The sequence below is a fragment of the Durio zibethinus genome, chromosome 11 (assembly GCF_047325235.1).
Source record: "Durio zibethinus cultivar Kanyao isolate XHJ-2024 chromosome 11, ASM4732523v1, whole genome shotgun sequence".
Lineage (NCBI taxonomy): Eukaryota > Viridiplantae > Streptophyta > Magnoliopsida > Malvales > Malvaceae > Durio > Durio zibethinus.
Genome location: NC_143172.1, coordinates 6,037,095 through 6,053,618, shown reverse-complemented (window position 1 = coordinate 6,053,618; position 16,524 = coordinate 6,037,095). Strand labels below are relative to the sequence as shown.

The following is a 16,524-nucleotide window of genomic DNA, read 5'->3' as shown; positions in this document are numbered from 1 at the left end:
AAAAATATTATTTATTTATTTTAAAATTTTAATAGGTAAAAAATTAAAAATAAATGTATTTATTAAATAAGCTTAAATACACAAATACGTAATCTTTAACTTTTAAAATTATTTAACCTACTACAAAAATTTTTAACAAATTCAAATAATTTGGCTCATCTAACACTTAACTTAATTATTTAAATAACACTAATAATCTTTTTTAAATTATACACAAATAATTTTTTTATTCAATGTGTGATACATCATATTTTAAACTACCAACATATTATAAAAATACTTAAACGAAATATATTTTTTTGATAGAAAAATTGATAGGTTTATAAAATGAAAAAAAAATTGTATGTAATATGATTTAAATTTTAAATTTTTAACTGATTAGATTCGAAACTCAAATTTATTAAATGTTATTTGATAATCATATAAATAAATTAAATTAAACTATATATTCAATAAAAACACATTTTCGAATAATGAAAAAGTTGAATCCATCCCTAAAATTTAAAAAATAAAAAGAAAATTTTGAAAAAAAAAAGAAAGGAAAAGTTGTTTATTAACACAATTATTATCTTAGATATTAATTACATATTATGGCATTTCCTATTCGAAACAAAAGATATTAATTTATATATTATTACTATAATTTATGAGCAAAAGCCACATTTTCTTTCATGGTTTAACTAATTACAGAGAATTACAAAATAAATATTAGTACTTTATATTTTCATGGTTAACATATATGCACAAAGGAAATAATGAAAAACCAAACAAATAAGATAAGGATGCAAAATCTAGAATCCTACCAAGCACCAACTATTACTTTGCATCGTCAAAAAAAAAAAAAAGATAAGGAATGTAACTTTTCCCCCAATTTCCACACGGTAACATATATGAATAGTGTGATATGATAGACAAAATATACACGTTGATGTATGAGAAAGAAAAGGCTTTAACGATGATTACCTAATTATTATGCCAATAGTCGCTTATTTTATGGATAAAATAATAAATTTTTAATTTTAATAATTTAAATTTAAATTCTGATAATTTTGAATATAAAAAATATAAAATAATATAATTTTCTTAAAGTATAATTGATTGTGACCTCCAAGCACAAGGGAATTGAAATGAATGCGGTGGAAAGGGAGATAAAGAAAAGAAATCTTGGGTGCTTGATCGGCTGCAAGAATTTGCCAAAAGAAACGCGACAAATGCATAAAGCCATGCAATAAGATGTAGATGCAGGCAGCAGAGAAAGAGAAAAGGACGACTATCGTTGTCGTGCTCGGCCACTTGATCACTTCGCTGGATAAGGCAAAAATAACCACATAGAAGTGGTAATACTCTTCCAATTATCTCGTTCACTGATAATAAAATTTTAAAATTTTATTTTTAAAATTAATAAGATAATACATATTTATTTATTGTCATATAATAAAAAATAAAATATGAGATACTTTTTTAAATTTATTTACAAATTTACAAATTTTATTATTAATATATCAAAAACTATATATGTATATATATATATATATATGTCTCAAATAGTAGGTTATACGGATAATGCTATTATAAGCATTTCACTTCTAAATCTTGCATCTTATCTTTTCCAATCCCTTATAACGAATGGTAGGCCAAGTGAAAACATGAATTGAAAATGACTCTGAAGTTTGAAAGAGTGTTAGTAATGCCATGTTGTATATATGTGGGCCGGTTTTAGATTGAATCCGAAAGTGTTGGATTCTGCATCAGGATTTGGGAGAAGGACGTGGCCGCTGATACAAGGCACAGAATGAGTAGTCGTCCGTCCATTCATCTGTCCGTTCTATTCTTAGGCTTTATTTTGTGGTCTATTCGAATCAGACTCCAAAGATCCTCCATACTCAAATATGGACCCAAGCAAAAAAAAAATCATGGTTCGGTCCTTCGGCTCCAAAAGCTATAAAATCATGTCTTGTCTGGTGATAAGCTCGTGGAAGTTTCCATCTTTTCCTTTCGTTTTTTATTAGAACCTTGTGAATCACATTCTTCATTTCGTTTATATATAATATTTTTAATTCGCTTCAGTGTTTTTTTTTTTTAACATTAATTCTCTTCGGAATTTAATTGCGTTAAGAATCTGAAAGTAAATTCAAATTTTTATTAACATTTAAGCGTTTGATTCAACAATGTGTATATGTGTTGAGTTTGAACCCTCTTCGTTTGTGATCAAAATAGAAAGTTATTGTTCCTCACTTGTTGTCAGGTCCTCGGAAAAATATTAATGGCATTTTTTTTTCACATTTTTTGGATGCTTGAAAATTTCATACACAAGAATTCATTCTTTGGGTCAAATTTTCCACGCTTCTGGCAAGACTAATACAAATGTGAAATTAACTTCCCATCTTCTATATCTTTTAGTTTTGGCCTTAGAAACCGTCCAAGTTCATTCTCAATATCAACTCGAACCCTTGTACTTGAATTTTGGTCAAAACAGTGTTGCTTCCCAAATGCAAAGACTATTCTAATGCAAATCTCTTCCGACTTGGACTATTATAGCCGCAAGAAAAGTAGCATATCAGATGGAAATGGGTCAGATCACTTAAATTTATCAATTCCAACTCATCAATAATCTAATCTATTATAATCTCCTGGTTAGAAGTGGGACAGGATTTGAACAGAAATTGCAGCCAACTCTACTTTAAAAGGATAAGGATGTACCTGTCTGATAAATTTGGAATTCAGGATTGATATTTAACGCCCAGCTGATGCAAAGGGTGGGTGGCATATTAGTAGGTCAAATATCCCATTAAGAAAGAACCAAATACTTCTACCACAAAACCAAATTCTAAAAGGTTATAGATGGGGTAATTAAGCTTATCATTCAATCGGACTTTTTCGTCTACTTTCTATTCCTGGATGCAAGGCGTTTATAGCAACCAGCAAGATCATTTTGTTGCTCCACTAGAAGGTACAGGGTTGGTCAACACTGCACATAAAAGCAATTTAGGACAAAATGCAACAAATTAATAGCAAACGCAGGAAAAAGATGATCTGGGCGAATAACGAAATTAAATTTATTATTAATTGATCATCATAAAAATTCATTGCACCTATCAGCCTTCATCAGGGCATAGTACAAGTCCTTTGGATACAATTTCAGCCATGATACAGCTTTGTTGCATGAAAATAAAGAGCCGGCTACACCACATTGTGCTTGTTGTTACAATCCAATTGGTAATACCAAATAATATGGCAAGTCAATTACAGATGAATTCGTGAATCCAGCAATCCAATGACAGATGAACTGCCTGACTATACTTCTATGTGATGCAACTCCTCTGAACTACGCTGAAAAGCTTCTGAGTGACACGAAATCCAGCACTTTTGGATGCACCTCTTTCCAAATGCTCAAGAAAATCCATCACCACAGCATCAGTCCAAGGAGCTCCTAATGGAGCCTCGGCACCTGCAACCCACCCTAAATGCCCACCTTTAGGTGTCACTATCAACAGGCAGTTTGGATTTTCCTGAGACAGCAAGCATAACCTTTCATTAGAAACAGTACTTTAAAACAAAGAGGATTTGTCAACTTAAATATTTTTTCCACAGGATTACATTCTTTCCATGCAGCCAGAACGATAGAAGACTATAGTAACTTAAAATTAGTTTGCAACCATCAGATGTCACAAGATCGAATGTAAAACATATTTCCACTGATCCAAGAGCAGATGACAGCTGTTCACAATAATATTCTGAATTGAAAGAATTTCACTCTTATTTACTGATAAATAGTTCCCCGATTGAGATCATATGATCAACACATATATTACAAAATTGATCTTCACAAAAATTGGACTGTAGAAAAGAATGACAATATATAGCAACAACCAGATGGCAATCTTTTGGAAGGGGCTGTACATTTAATATTTTTCTATATCCCTAAGTGGCTACTTTAAGGCAGAGCCACCACTGATGGGTAACTGAAAAAAGAATGCAGTCCCACCATGCAAAGCCTCTCTTAGTGCCTTACAATAATACTTTGACCATATAAACCATAGGAGTTTTTGGAAGTTCACATTTGCCAAATTATTAGTTATGAACAAACACACTGATTTCCAGAAATTCTCCACCGAAACAGACACACAGCTCAAGTGAAAGGTCATAGAAACAAATTTAATAGCAGTAGAAACTTGAAATGCTTGTAGTCATGGATGTTCCATTGCCAAGAAATATTTGGGATGTTCTGCTAAAAGTTTCAGGAACAATGAGAGGCCCTTATTTCCCAAAGTTAGAGAAAAACTGTCATGATACTTCAGAACCTATTTATATAATGTCCAACAGTAATGAATATTAGAGAAGAGAGGGAATAACTAGATCAGGCCTCGATGAAAAGCATGTGTTAAAAAAGGATGTGGTGAATTATGGTGTTTTGTTCAAAGGAAAAAAACCTCCAGCTTAATTAGTTTGGGAAGGCCAGTTTGATAAAAGAATGTAGATGAGAGATGGAAGAAAAGATTTGGAATGGATTTAGGGGACTTTCTGTCAGCCACATATGGTGAGAGTCACACATCCTATAGAAAGGAAGGTTTGTGTCTACATGTGTAGTCCAGTGAATGACAATGCTTAAATAACACAGAAGCATTTTGGAAACAGGCTTATTATCAAGTTAGAATGCTACAGAACATATTGCATGCTGTCTTTGAGTATTTACAATGATTTAAAATACAATAAAAAATAGCTCAATAAATTAGAGAGCTATTGACATACCTTGATATCTTCCCGAGGAATTGCCCTAGATGCTGCAATCGGATCATTTGCAGCCTACAATAGCACAGATTTAAACATAAGTTAAATGTAGCTATGGAAATTTCCCTTTCAAACATACCATCGAAACCAAACAAAAATGCAACTCCTAACTAAAAGATAATCTACAACATTGGAACATTGCAGCTAGCCATGCAAATCCAATACTTAAAACAACTGTTAGAGACACAAAACTCATGTAACAAGCACCAAAGAGTACTGAGAGAAGTGAAGAATCAAAATAACATGAACTAGAGCCGTGAAATTCAGCTCTAGTGATTCAGTTGAGCTGCTTACATTCTCATACCTTCTTCAAAAAGCAAGCTCTGGACATGAGAACATGGCGGATGACTAAAGGCATCCAATCTTCAAGATTATGAAAAAAATTTGAGATTACAAATTGTAAGAAGAAATCAATGCCAGGAAAGGTATTAGGAAGAAATTGAAAGACACCACCCAATCCCCAATTTTTGCATGAAAGATTAGTCCTTTAGTGGACTTCAATTGATTGCTATAAAAGATTTCTTACAATATGGCTGCTAGCTATATTAGCAAGAAAGTGAGATGGACTAACAATAACATGAAACAAATAACACTAAGACATTTTGGCAATTTTCTTTTTCTTTTAATGAAACCATTTGCTGATACCAAGAATCAAAGTGTAATGTATGCTATATAAAATAGCAACATCATAGAGATGATATCGAATAATATGGTAGTATGTAAGGAATTCGGGTAACGTTATCAAAATTGTACAAATATATCACCTGGATGCAGAGCAATGGTATTTGAACATGTTTTATGGCATGACAACTGCCTGACTTATAGTAGTATTCATCCAATGACTTGAAACCAAACGAAACTGCAAGGCAATATAGAAGGATTTATAAGCAAATAATGTTTCTTTATAGACTCTATGCTCCCCCTCCCTTCTCTTTTCAAAATGAAAATCACATTTAAGAGCATACCCCGCGTTAATCCCTCATCAAAGTCCCTGACAGATTTTCCACTGGCAGCTAAGGGAATATTAAATTCACCCTCCATTTCTTCAAATAGGAGAAGGTGCCTGTAGACACGAGATTTTAGTGAAACTCTGGAAACTGGGATATGAAGTTGATAAGTGGTAGTCAAACAGCAGCATTTATAGAGAATTACTGCTTGAATATTTTACAGATGGCTGTGGCAAGAGCTTTGTCATAAACATGGTTAAAGCCCTTGTGTAATTCCTCATCAGCAATGACCAAATTGAAAGGATTACACAATGACACAGCACCGGAAAGAGGGCAAGCATGAGATTCCTGCATTTGTAATGCCATAAATGGACAGATGAAGGGAAACGTAAAAAGATCAAACATAAAAAAGTATCTCACAACAAATAAACTAACATTTCTACCAATGACATTAAAAGTAACCAACTCAAGCAAAAAAGTTTCATCACAAAAAACTAAAAAAAATAAAGAAACACATGGATAGTTATGTTGCTGTCTAACCTCACCAAGATATCGAACAAGAATATTTGCACCAAGAGACCAACCAGCAGCATACAAATTAGCTTTCGGATATCTAGCGCCAACATGTTCCACTACTTCACACGTGTCTCCTGCAAACGAAGCTGAATAGAACTGCAGATATATATCAGTGTCGTTCAAATGATCAAATCAACATACAATTTCTTAAAACAATTATAAAAAAAAAAAAAAAAAAAAAAACCCAATCTCTCAAAACTTGTCTTATTAAAAAAGAAGTTAAAAATCAAGCAGCAAAAAAAGAGAAAGGGATTAGAAATATTACTTGGGGAGTGGTAACTGGACTACCGCCACAACCTCGGCTATTGAAAACCACAACGCGCCACCCTTTACTTTTTGCTTTAGTTAACGTATGTCTTACATATGAATTCTGGCTTCCTCCAGTCAAACCCGGCTGCAAAAAATAAAAAGTCAAAGTAAAAATTAAAGCTTCTTGGATAACATAATTTATTAATACTAGTAGTAGATTTTAAGATACGATTGCATTTTATTTTACCAGTAAAATGAGGATGGGAGAATCAGGGGGAAGGCGGCGGTCATCGCCGCAGACCCAGTCGAGGGCAACGGATCCGCCGTCATTGACCCGGAGGCACTCCCGGCATAGTCTGACGTGGGGAACGGAGCGGAAATTTGCGGCGAAGATAGTCTCGACGTGGGGGTTCCAGGCTATCAGGGGGAAAGGGTCGTAGGGTAGGCGGAGTTTGGTGTGGAAAGCTTGGTCTTGGAGGAAACGGTCACGTGCGCCACCTATGACCTCCAAGGATGGGTAGTGATCGGGCGTTGTTATTTTGGTGGTGGAGACGTGGTAGGCGACGACTGGACGACATGTTTGGCGGGAAACGGGGATCGAGAATGTGGAGCCCAAAGTGAGTTTGGCCATTGGTTTCAAAGACAAGGAGTGGATGTTATTGTTGACATAGGAAAGATAAGAACTTTCCACCCAAGCTCCAAGCAAAGACAAGAACCAGTGCCGGTGCATTTCTTTGTCGTGTCTAAACATAGACGTATTATTTTTTTTTATTCATCAAACATAGACCTATTATTATTTTAATTTCATGAATTTACAACGAAAGATTTAGGGCACTACTAATAATGAATTGTTGGATTTTAACTTTTTGTTTGTTATAAACGTTTTCTTCATGTGTGCTCTACTAGAACAATCTATTTCTAGCATGCTAGTCAAAAATTCAAATTAGATGATGGCATTTAGAGCCAGTCGTGGGATCAGAACATTCTGGATTGGCTTTTCAAAAAGTTTTTCTATGATAATGTCAGTAGACCTTTTAGATCCTACTTTAAAATATGTCGAAAATATTAATATATTAATATTTTTAAATATATTAACATTAAAATTAAATAAAAAATAATTTTTATTAATAAAATAATATTTGAGGTGAAGACTAAATTAGATCCAACTCAAAAAATTATGTTAAAAGCTCGACATAAATTGGATCCTATCATTCACTTCAAAAATCCTGTCGATGCTTTGATCTTTCAAAAGTCTTGTCCATAACTCAATCTATTGGGCTAAAAGGCCCAATTTAAAAATATTAAAATATTAATATTTTAAATATATTTTAAAATTAAAATTAAATTAAAATATTTTTTATTAATAAAATAACATCTTGAATTGAGTTGGGTATGAAAATATTATGTTCGAGATGCAATCTAATTAAGGCATGCCATCGAATGGATAATCTAACCCATAAATAGAATTAATTGGAATATAAATTTTTATAATGAAAAACATAGCAAAACTAATACAGCTTGCCAAGTAGATAATTAAGAAGCATAATCAATTTTTATCAATAAATAAATAGCAGGAGAAACGCAATTATCCAAAGACAACACTAATAGGAAGGATTGGGCCCTAATGGGATCCATGACGCTTCCCAAGTAGGCTATACCATGCTTAATTTGCCTTTTGTCAAACAGATTTGTGTGTGCTAGGTGTCTTGGCTGGTGATTTCACTATTTGATCAGCTCTTGAAGTTTGACCCAAGTAACATGCATTTTTACTTTTTATTAGATTCTCATCCAGGGACATTAATCAAAAGTGAAAAACGATAATGTCAGTGCTGACACGAAAAAACTAGACTTATGATCTGATTCATAGGAGTCTTAGAATTGTAAGAAAACCAAGATAGAAATTGCAGTAATCAATACTTAACGAGTTTAACAGCATTAATAAAAATGTTTATTGTGTCCTCACTAAATCAAATTAAGTGAGCAGTCCAAAGCATCAACATTTCATTTTTTGGCATTCTCCTCCAAATACTTCTGCTTCTCCTCATCCGTCATGAAAGCCGTGATTGGGAAAGATTTTCCGATACCCATCGGAGTCTTGAAGTATATTTTATTGCTGGCAGGGTCCTCGATGCTCATCTCAGTTATTGGCACCCATATGAAAACCTGTTTGCTCTTAACCCCAGTCATCTTTTTCATCTTGAACTTCTCTACATATGCAGTAACCTCCGTGGCGTAGCTCACTCGAGTATTTGTCCCAACAAAGAAATGCTCATATGAGGCCTTCTGTTTCATCCAGACAAACCCCGTTTTCCTAACTCTCCCACATTCTTCCAGGTCTTGCAAAGGAAGCACACCTTTAGGGAACCCCAGCTCCTCCAGGAGCTCTACGGAGTGGCGATAGCACTCTTCAGCCCCATACACAATCTCTGCCCCAGCACGCTCATCTTCCCGGGAGTTGTTGCTAGCCATTTTTGGAGGTGAATTGACAGAAATTCTGATGTGAATATGTGATGTTTGAAGGATTAATCTGAGGAATGGATTGGCGATGGTGGTGTGGGACTTGAGGTTTATATAAAATATGGAAGAGGAAATAATTAGGCAGTTGGCTGGAAGTTATTATAGATCAACTACTAAACGATTGCTATTTATGGTCGTACTAATCTTAAAGTCTGTTTGATGATTTTTGTGTCAACTCTTAAAACATAGAGGCAAATTTCAAACAATTCCGGTATGGTTTGGTGTGTTTGGTTGATTATCTTTTCTATCTCAAATCGATTCAATTGAAAATTTAGAACAACTGGATCTTGTCATCAAAAAATTTTTCAATCTTTTTAAATATCAATTGCAAATCAGAATCTCTTTGATGCAGCTTGCAAAAACATTGCATACTGATATCATTTCCTCCAGATATCCCTGTATTGACCTGCGAACGTATGGATGAAAAATACTGTTCAGAAAAATTGGCATCAAGACAGGGTTAATAGAACCAGAAGCTCTGGAACTATTGCAAAAGACATCTGTTATGGAAAATCTAGATCATCTTTAGCATATGTTATATCAATACTAAGAAGGATAACAAATCTAAAACAAATCAAGGATAAATTCACCTCAAATTTTTAATTCAAAAGATGAAAAATTGATTAACTTTGATAAAATTCAACAAGGACAAGGATAAAGATAACCAAAATAAAAGAAGAAGCTAGAAGCCAGCTGCAAAAGTCAAGCAAGCCACCGACAATGGTTACTGTAGTAATTATTGTAGCAAACAATAATCATTTTAACAAATAATAATTACTGTATCAGTCACTGTATAAGAACTTTTACTGTAGAATTAAATGATTGTAATAGTAGTTAACTTAACCAAAGCTAAAAGTCTATAAATAGATGCAGATTTTGGTTTAAGGAGAGAATTCTAGAAGAGCCTTCTCTCTCTTTCTGAAGATTCTCACTTCCTCCCACAAATCTATAACCTTTTTTCCTGCTCTTTCTTTTTTTATTTTGTTTCTAATGTCATATTCTCCAATTGAGAATTTGCCTTCAACTTTCTGGATTACCCTGCCCCTGCCAAAACAATTTTTGAGAGGATTAGTGTCAATTTAAATGATCAGCGAAACTGATTTCGATAAAATTAAAAATAATAATGAAAGTAAAATTAAAATTAGTGATAAAATAAATACAAAAAAATAGGATTGATAAGATGAATTATAATAAAAAAATAAAATGATTATTAAAGATATTAAACTACAAAATGTATATAATTACAAATTTAAATTATTTAATATTTATAAAATTCATTTATTATATAAAAATTGCTAATAAAATAATAAATTTTATTTATAATATTAAATTAACAAAAAAATTATTTCAAAATTTTTAAATAAAAAATTAAAATAAAAAATAAATTATAAGGATATTTTTTATATAATAATATAATTTAAAAGATTAAAAAAAAAAAAAAAAAAGTCGGCGGCCGATCATCAACAGGCCTCAACTGAACTAAAGATAACCGATTTGGGCTTTTATCAATTACACTGCTCCATCGTTTGAAAAGAAAAGCTCCACTGGACACAATTTTTCAAGGCAATTACACCTTACTGGTGCTTCATTGCTTCCAAAGGGGACCTAAATGTAGATTAGAATCATATTTTACATTTTACCACAGTGAAGGCATCAGCCATCCCAATTGGCTCTAGAAAAAAATTCTTCTAACCAAATTAATTATAAGCAATATCTTTCAACTATTGCTTTTGAAAAATTAACCTTAACCATTCAAAAAAAAAAAAATTATACTTCATATTTCCATTGAAATGGAAATTAAAACTTTAAAACAACTGAAAGACCCAATACATGAGAGATTTAAAATTAGTAGTCCAAAGAGGTCTTTTTCATTTTTTCATAATTCATGAACTCATTTGAGGTTGTTCAGGTATAACACTTTTCACATATGGGGTTCTCAAAAGGAAATAGATTTCGGCGTTGATGTTGATCAACTTTCAGATTAGTTGCTTTGTGTTATCACAACGAAGATGGAAATAAAAATTCAGAGAAAGAAGAAAAAGATTGTACATGAAGCAAACTAATTAAAAACCATATATGTTAAGAAAAAAAAAAAAGAATTCAAAAAATCTTACATCAGATTTAAAAGAGGACATGAAAAAGAAAAAATTAGGGAATTTCTCTTTTCATATTTCTCAACCACCAAAGGTATCACATTTTGTGCTTTCTTGTCCTACAAAGATCTACTATAATGTATATCATTTCTTATTCCATTTATTTTTACCGTATAATGATTTAATGTCACTTGCACAGGAATAAGAGACAACGAGTCAAAACTTCATGGAAATTTTGTTATTTGAAAATTTATCTTTATTATACATCGACGGTGATTTTTTTTTAATTTTTACATATAAAATTAAAGATCGATTTTTATTCTATTTAAGATATATTTATGAAAATTAATAAATTTTTATAATAATTAAATAAAAGTGTGACAATATTCTAATCTCATACGTAGAATTGAAAAATCAATAATGTAACATTTTAACTTATAAACAAATTTTGAATAATTATTGACACTTGTAAACGTTATAATAGGAGCATGAGACACAAAAGAAAATTTGTACAGTGGCTGTTCTAAGCAAGGCCTTAATCCTGAAGGAAAAAAGTTGGAATATTTTAGGTATTGCCTTTTTTTTTTTGGTCCAATTTTTATTGTATCTAAGGGTGTAATCGAGTCGAATTGATACAGTGAAAAGTTCGAACTTGAGTTCAATTCTCAACTCGAAGTTCGATACTCGATTCGAACTCAATCGAATTTCATTTTCATAGCTCGAGCTCGATTTGTTATCGAAATCAAGCTACTTGAACTTACTCGATTAAGCTCGATTAATATGTTAAAATAAACTCGATTTCTTATATTCGATAATAGTTTGATTATTTATACTCAAACTCGAATTCGAGATATTTTATTAATTAAAATAATAAAAAAAATTTAAATATAAAAATTCAATTAAGCTCATAAATTATTTAAATCAAATATAAAAATACTCAAACTCGACTCGATCAATAAATTAAACTATTCGAATTCAAACTCCACTCGATAATAATAAAATTGAATTCGAATTTCATTCAAATCAAATTCGAATAACTTACTAATATTAATATATTATTTATCCTTCTAATTGTATCCGCTCAATAAATGACAAAGTACAATGATTTGCATTGGATTCTCGTCATAGGATGTGATGTCGCTATCGACAGCATCGGGATTCCCCCGTTGGTCCCGGCCACGACAGAATGATGGACCCTCTGGGTCATCATGGCATCCAGTCGTTTTGGAAGATCTTTCTTCTCATTGGCACGAGGAAGGCAAGCTGCACAATTCAAGTCTCGCAATACAAGGTTCATAAGGAAAATAGGAAATGAAGCTGCTCTTAAGTTTGTAAAACATGGATTACAGAATGACGAAGAAATGTCTTGGGTTGAGGAATTTTTCTGAATTTTTGTAAGTAATTATAATAGTTGATGTATTTTTTAATTCATTAATGAGTGATGAGCAATTTGTTAAAAATTATTGTGGAAAAGTATATCTTTGAAATTATTTGAAAATATTTCAAGCAAAATTTAAAAACATCACTGATCATATTACAAAAAAAACAATAGTTAGTATCGAAATCATTTGTTTTTATATAATTTTCTAATAATATATATTTCATTTTGAAAAATTATCTTAACACAAATTATAAAATTTTTAAATATCAAGGTTGAGATTAGATAAAATTTATAGTTACGTACATATGATAATCTGTTTATTAGATTTAGATGATTGTTTTTCTCTTTTAAAAAATGAACGCAATAATAATAAAATAACATGAAGAAAGAGTATACTCTCATATATCATTAGTGTGCTGTCGTCACGTTGGGGATTAAATATTTTTATTTTAAAATATAAATTATTTATTTTTAATAGAAATTATAATTATCTAATTCAATCGTTTAGTTTTAATTATTTTTAATGAAATATCATATGTCTAATTTTATAAACCAATGGTAATGGTATTTTAATAATTTAATATGTGATTAATTTTATATTATGTTAAAATTTTTATATAATTTAATAAGAGTATTATAATAATTTTAAAACAAAATATCACATGTTAACTTCTTATGAAATACTCATAAAGATATTTACGTAATTATGATATAAAAAGCGTTATAGTAATTTTGGATAATTATGGTAAAAAGACATTTTTTAAAATATGATATGAGGTATATTATAATAATTTTAGTAAATTATGATAGAATATGTAAGTTTATAATTATCATAAGAAAGCATTATAATAATTTTGAAACAAAAATATCATATGTTAAATTTCTATAAAGCATTCATAAGGGCATTTATGTAATTATGATATAAGAGGCATTATAATAATTTTGATCAATTATGGTGGAGTAGCATTTTTGCAAGTATAGTCTAAGAGGTATTATAGTAATTTTGATCAATTATGATAGAAGGGGTATTTTTATAATTATGATCATAAAGTTTTATAACAATTTTAATCAATTATAGTAGAAAGGTTATTTTTATAATTATGATAAGATAACGTTACCATAATTTTGACTAATTATGAAAAAAAAAGATATTTTTATAATTATAACATAATTATAGTAAAATTGGATATGTGTTAATATCATATTAAATAAACAAATAAGCATTATAGTCATTTCCATGGGAAATTTTTAATATATATTGTTTAACATTTAATAAGTAATATAGTAGGGATATTATAGTAAATTTCAAATAAAATTTCACATGTCAAGTATTTATGAAGCAATGCAAGGGTATTTTAATAATTTAATATGCAGTTAAATTTATACTATATTAAGATTTCATATGTAATTTAATAGGGGTGTTATAGTAATTTTCAAATATAATGTCACATATAAATTTGTTATAAAAGCAATGGTAAGGATATATTAATAATTTAATACATAATTAATTTTATATTATGCTAAATTTTAATATATAATTTTATAGAGGTATTATAGTAATTTTGAAAAAAAAATGCTACATATCAACTTTCTATGTATTACTCATAAAAGCATTTATATAATTATTATATGAGAGGTAGTATAGTAATTTTTTATTAATTATGTGAGGGGTACTTTTGTAATTTTAGTAAGAGAGGTAATGTAATAATTTTAGCTAATTATAATAGGAGAAATATTTATGTAATTATTGTAAGAGAGTATTATAGTAATTTTAACAATTATAAGTAGATAAGTATTTTAGTAATTATGATATAAAGGTATTATAGTAAATCTGGAAAAGTATCAACATCATATCAAATAAACAAAATGTTATTATAGTAATTAGCAAAGGAATTGTTTTAATATATATTATTGATTTTGAAATAAAATGTCACATCTTCAACTTCCTATTAAGCATTTGTAAGGATGTTTATATGATTATAGTAAAAATAATATAATAATAATTTTGATCAATTATGAGAGGAAGTTATTTTTGTAATTATGGTAAGATTGCATTATAGTAATTTTGATAAATTATAAGAGAAGTAATATATTCGTAATTATGTTATGAGGATATTGTAGTAAATAATTATAAGAGAAAGTATTTTCATATTTATGATATAAAGGTATAATAGTCAATTTGAATACGTGTCAATTTCTTATCAAACAATATAAATATTTTTGATAAATTTTTATGAGTATTTTCGTAATTATGGTATAAAAATATTATAGTAAATAATTATAAGAGACTAAGTATTTATGTAATTATGATATAAGGGTATAATAATCAATTTGACCATGTATTAATTTCTTATCAAATAATGAAAAATGTATTTTGGTAATTGAGAGGAGATGTATTATAATAATAAATAATTATAAGAGAAGAGATATTTTATAATTGTAGTATAAGGACATAATGGTCAAATTGGTTACGGGTCAATTTCTTATCAAAAGATGAAAATGATATTTTGGTAAATTTTTAAAGGAGGTATTATAGTAAATAATTATAAGAGAAAAAATATTTTCACAACTATGATATGAGAGTATAATAGTTAATTTGGTCATATGTTAATTTTTTATCGTACAATGAAAAGAGTATTTTAATAATTTTAAAAGAGATTATTTAGTAAATAAATATAAAAAAAATATTTTTGTAATTATAGTATGAAAGTATAATAATTTGTTTGAACACATATCAATTTTTTATTATATAATGAAAAAAATATTTTAATAAAATTTTAAGAGATTATTTAATAAATAATTATAAGATAAGATATATTTTTATAGTTATCGTAGGAGACATGATAATTCATTTAACCAAGCATCACTCTTATTTTGGAGGGAGATGATCTAAGCATAATCAATCGGATATAAGCTGATGGAAACGACGTTTTTACCATAGGTAATATTATTGCAGATGCAAAATTGAGGCTGAGAACTATGATGGATTCAAGATGTGCCCATGTAAGGAGAGAAGCGATGAAGCAGCACATACATTGGCAAGAATTGCTGCTGATAGTGGTGAAACTAAGCTTTTGGTGGATAAATGTCTAGATTTGATTGTTTCGGTTGTTGAAAGCGATTGTAATCTTCTTACAAATCAGTGAATAGCATTTTTCTTTAAAAAAAAGAAAAATCAAGTGTCGGGGAAGGATAATTTAATAATTTTTTAGGGATTCTTTTCTATTGTTTAGATGTAAATATAGATGTGACTTCTGTTAGACTGTAGTGGGTTGCAAAGCAAATGGCATGTGGTCCGGCATTAATGTGGGCTTTATCTCCCCATCCTATTGGCAAAGTCTTACTCCACATATTCCTGACCCATGTGATAAAATCCTCCCCTACAAAATTTTGTACTAATAATCTGTCCACAATCTCCATCCTTTTTTGACTTTTGCTTTTTTTTTTTTTTTAAGTTCTCACCTTCTTTTGTTGCAATTTCGTTGTGGATTGAAACTTAAAGTGTAGATGGGATGAGTTTGAATGTTTGACGAAGCAATCGAGTAAAAAACAGAAAACGAAATGACCATTTGCTGATCATTACGTGGAGTCTTTTGAGCAGGTGAGGTGGCAAAATGCATTTTGCAATAAGATATAAAGAGAGAGCTTCATTTGCAACATGCCAATGGGTTAAAATAAATTTGATTTATCGGTTTGGCAAAAAAAACCTCTTTATTACTTTCCACAAACAATTTCATCTTAACCTAAAACATTTCACTTACATTTTAAGAACTTATATAATTTTAACAAATGCAAGAAAAAATAATTTTTTTTTCAATATCTAATATATTATCGGTGGTAGATTTAAATTTTATTAATAGAAATAAAAAATTATCACATGTTTTATTAAAATAAATATTAATAAATTAATATAACAAATACATTAATATGTGATAATATTTTAATCTCACATTTAAAGTTTGAAAAAATCACT

The 16,524-nt window shown here is 29.8% G+C and overlaps 1 protein-coding gene and 1 pseudogene across 2 annotated transcripts; both read right to left on the bottom strand.

The window, feature by feature from the left end:
- Window positions 1-3,042: 3,042 nt before the first annotated feature.
- On the bottom strand, window positions 3,043-7,397 carry LOC149516016 (embryogenesis-associated protein EMB8-like; annotated as a pseudogene). The gene is made up of 8 exons (XR_016346265.1): window positions 6,808-7,397; window positions 6,577-6,705; window positions 6,276-6,407; window positions 5,941-6,083; window positions 5,754-5,851; window positions 5,553-5,647; window positions 4,750-4,803; window positions 3,043-3,509 (listed from the first exon to the last, which is right to left on the bottom strand). The product of XR_016346265.1 is annotated as an embryogenesis-associated protein EMB8-like (transcript).
- A 906-nt stretch (window positions 7,398-8,303) lies between these two features.
- On the bottom strand, window positions 8,304-9,160 carry LOC149516015 (DUF538 family protein (Protein of unknown function, DUF538)). Its single transcript, XM_089767849.1, has one exon. The coding sequence runs from the start codon at window positions 9,027-9,029 to the stop codon at window positions 8,562-8,564; it is 468 nt and encodes a 155-aa protein (XP_089623975.1). The 5' UTR covers window positions 9,030-9,160; the 3' UTR covers window positions 8,304-8,561.
- Window positions 9,161-16,524: the final 7,364 nt, after the last annotated feature.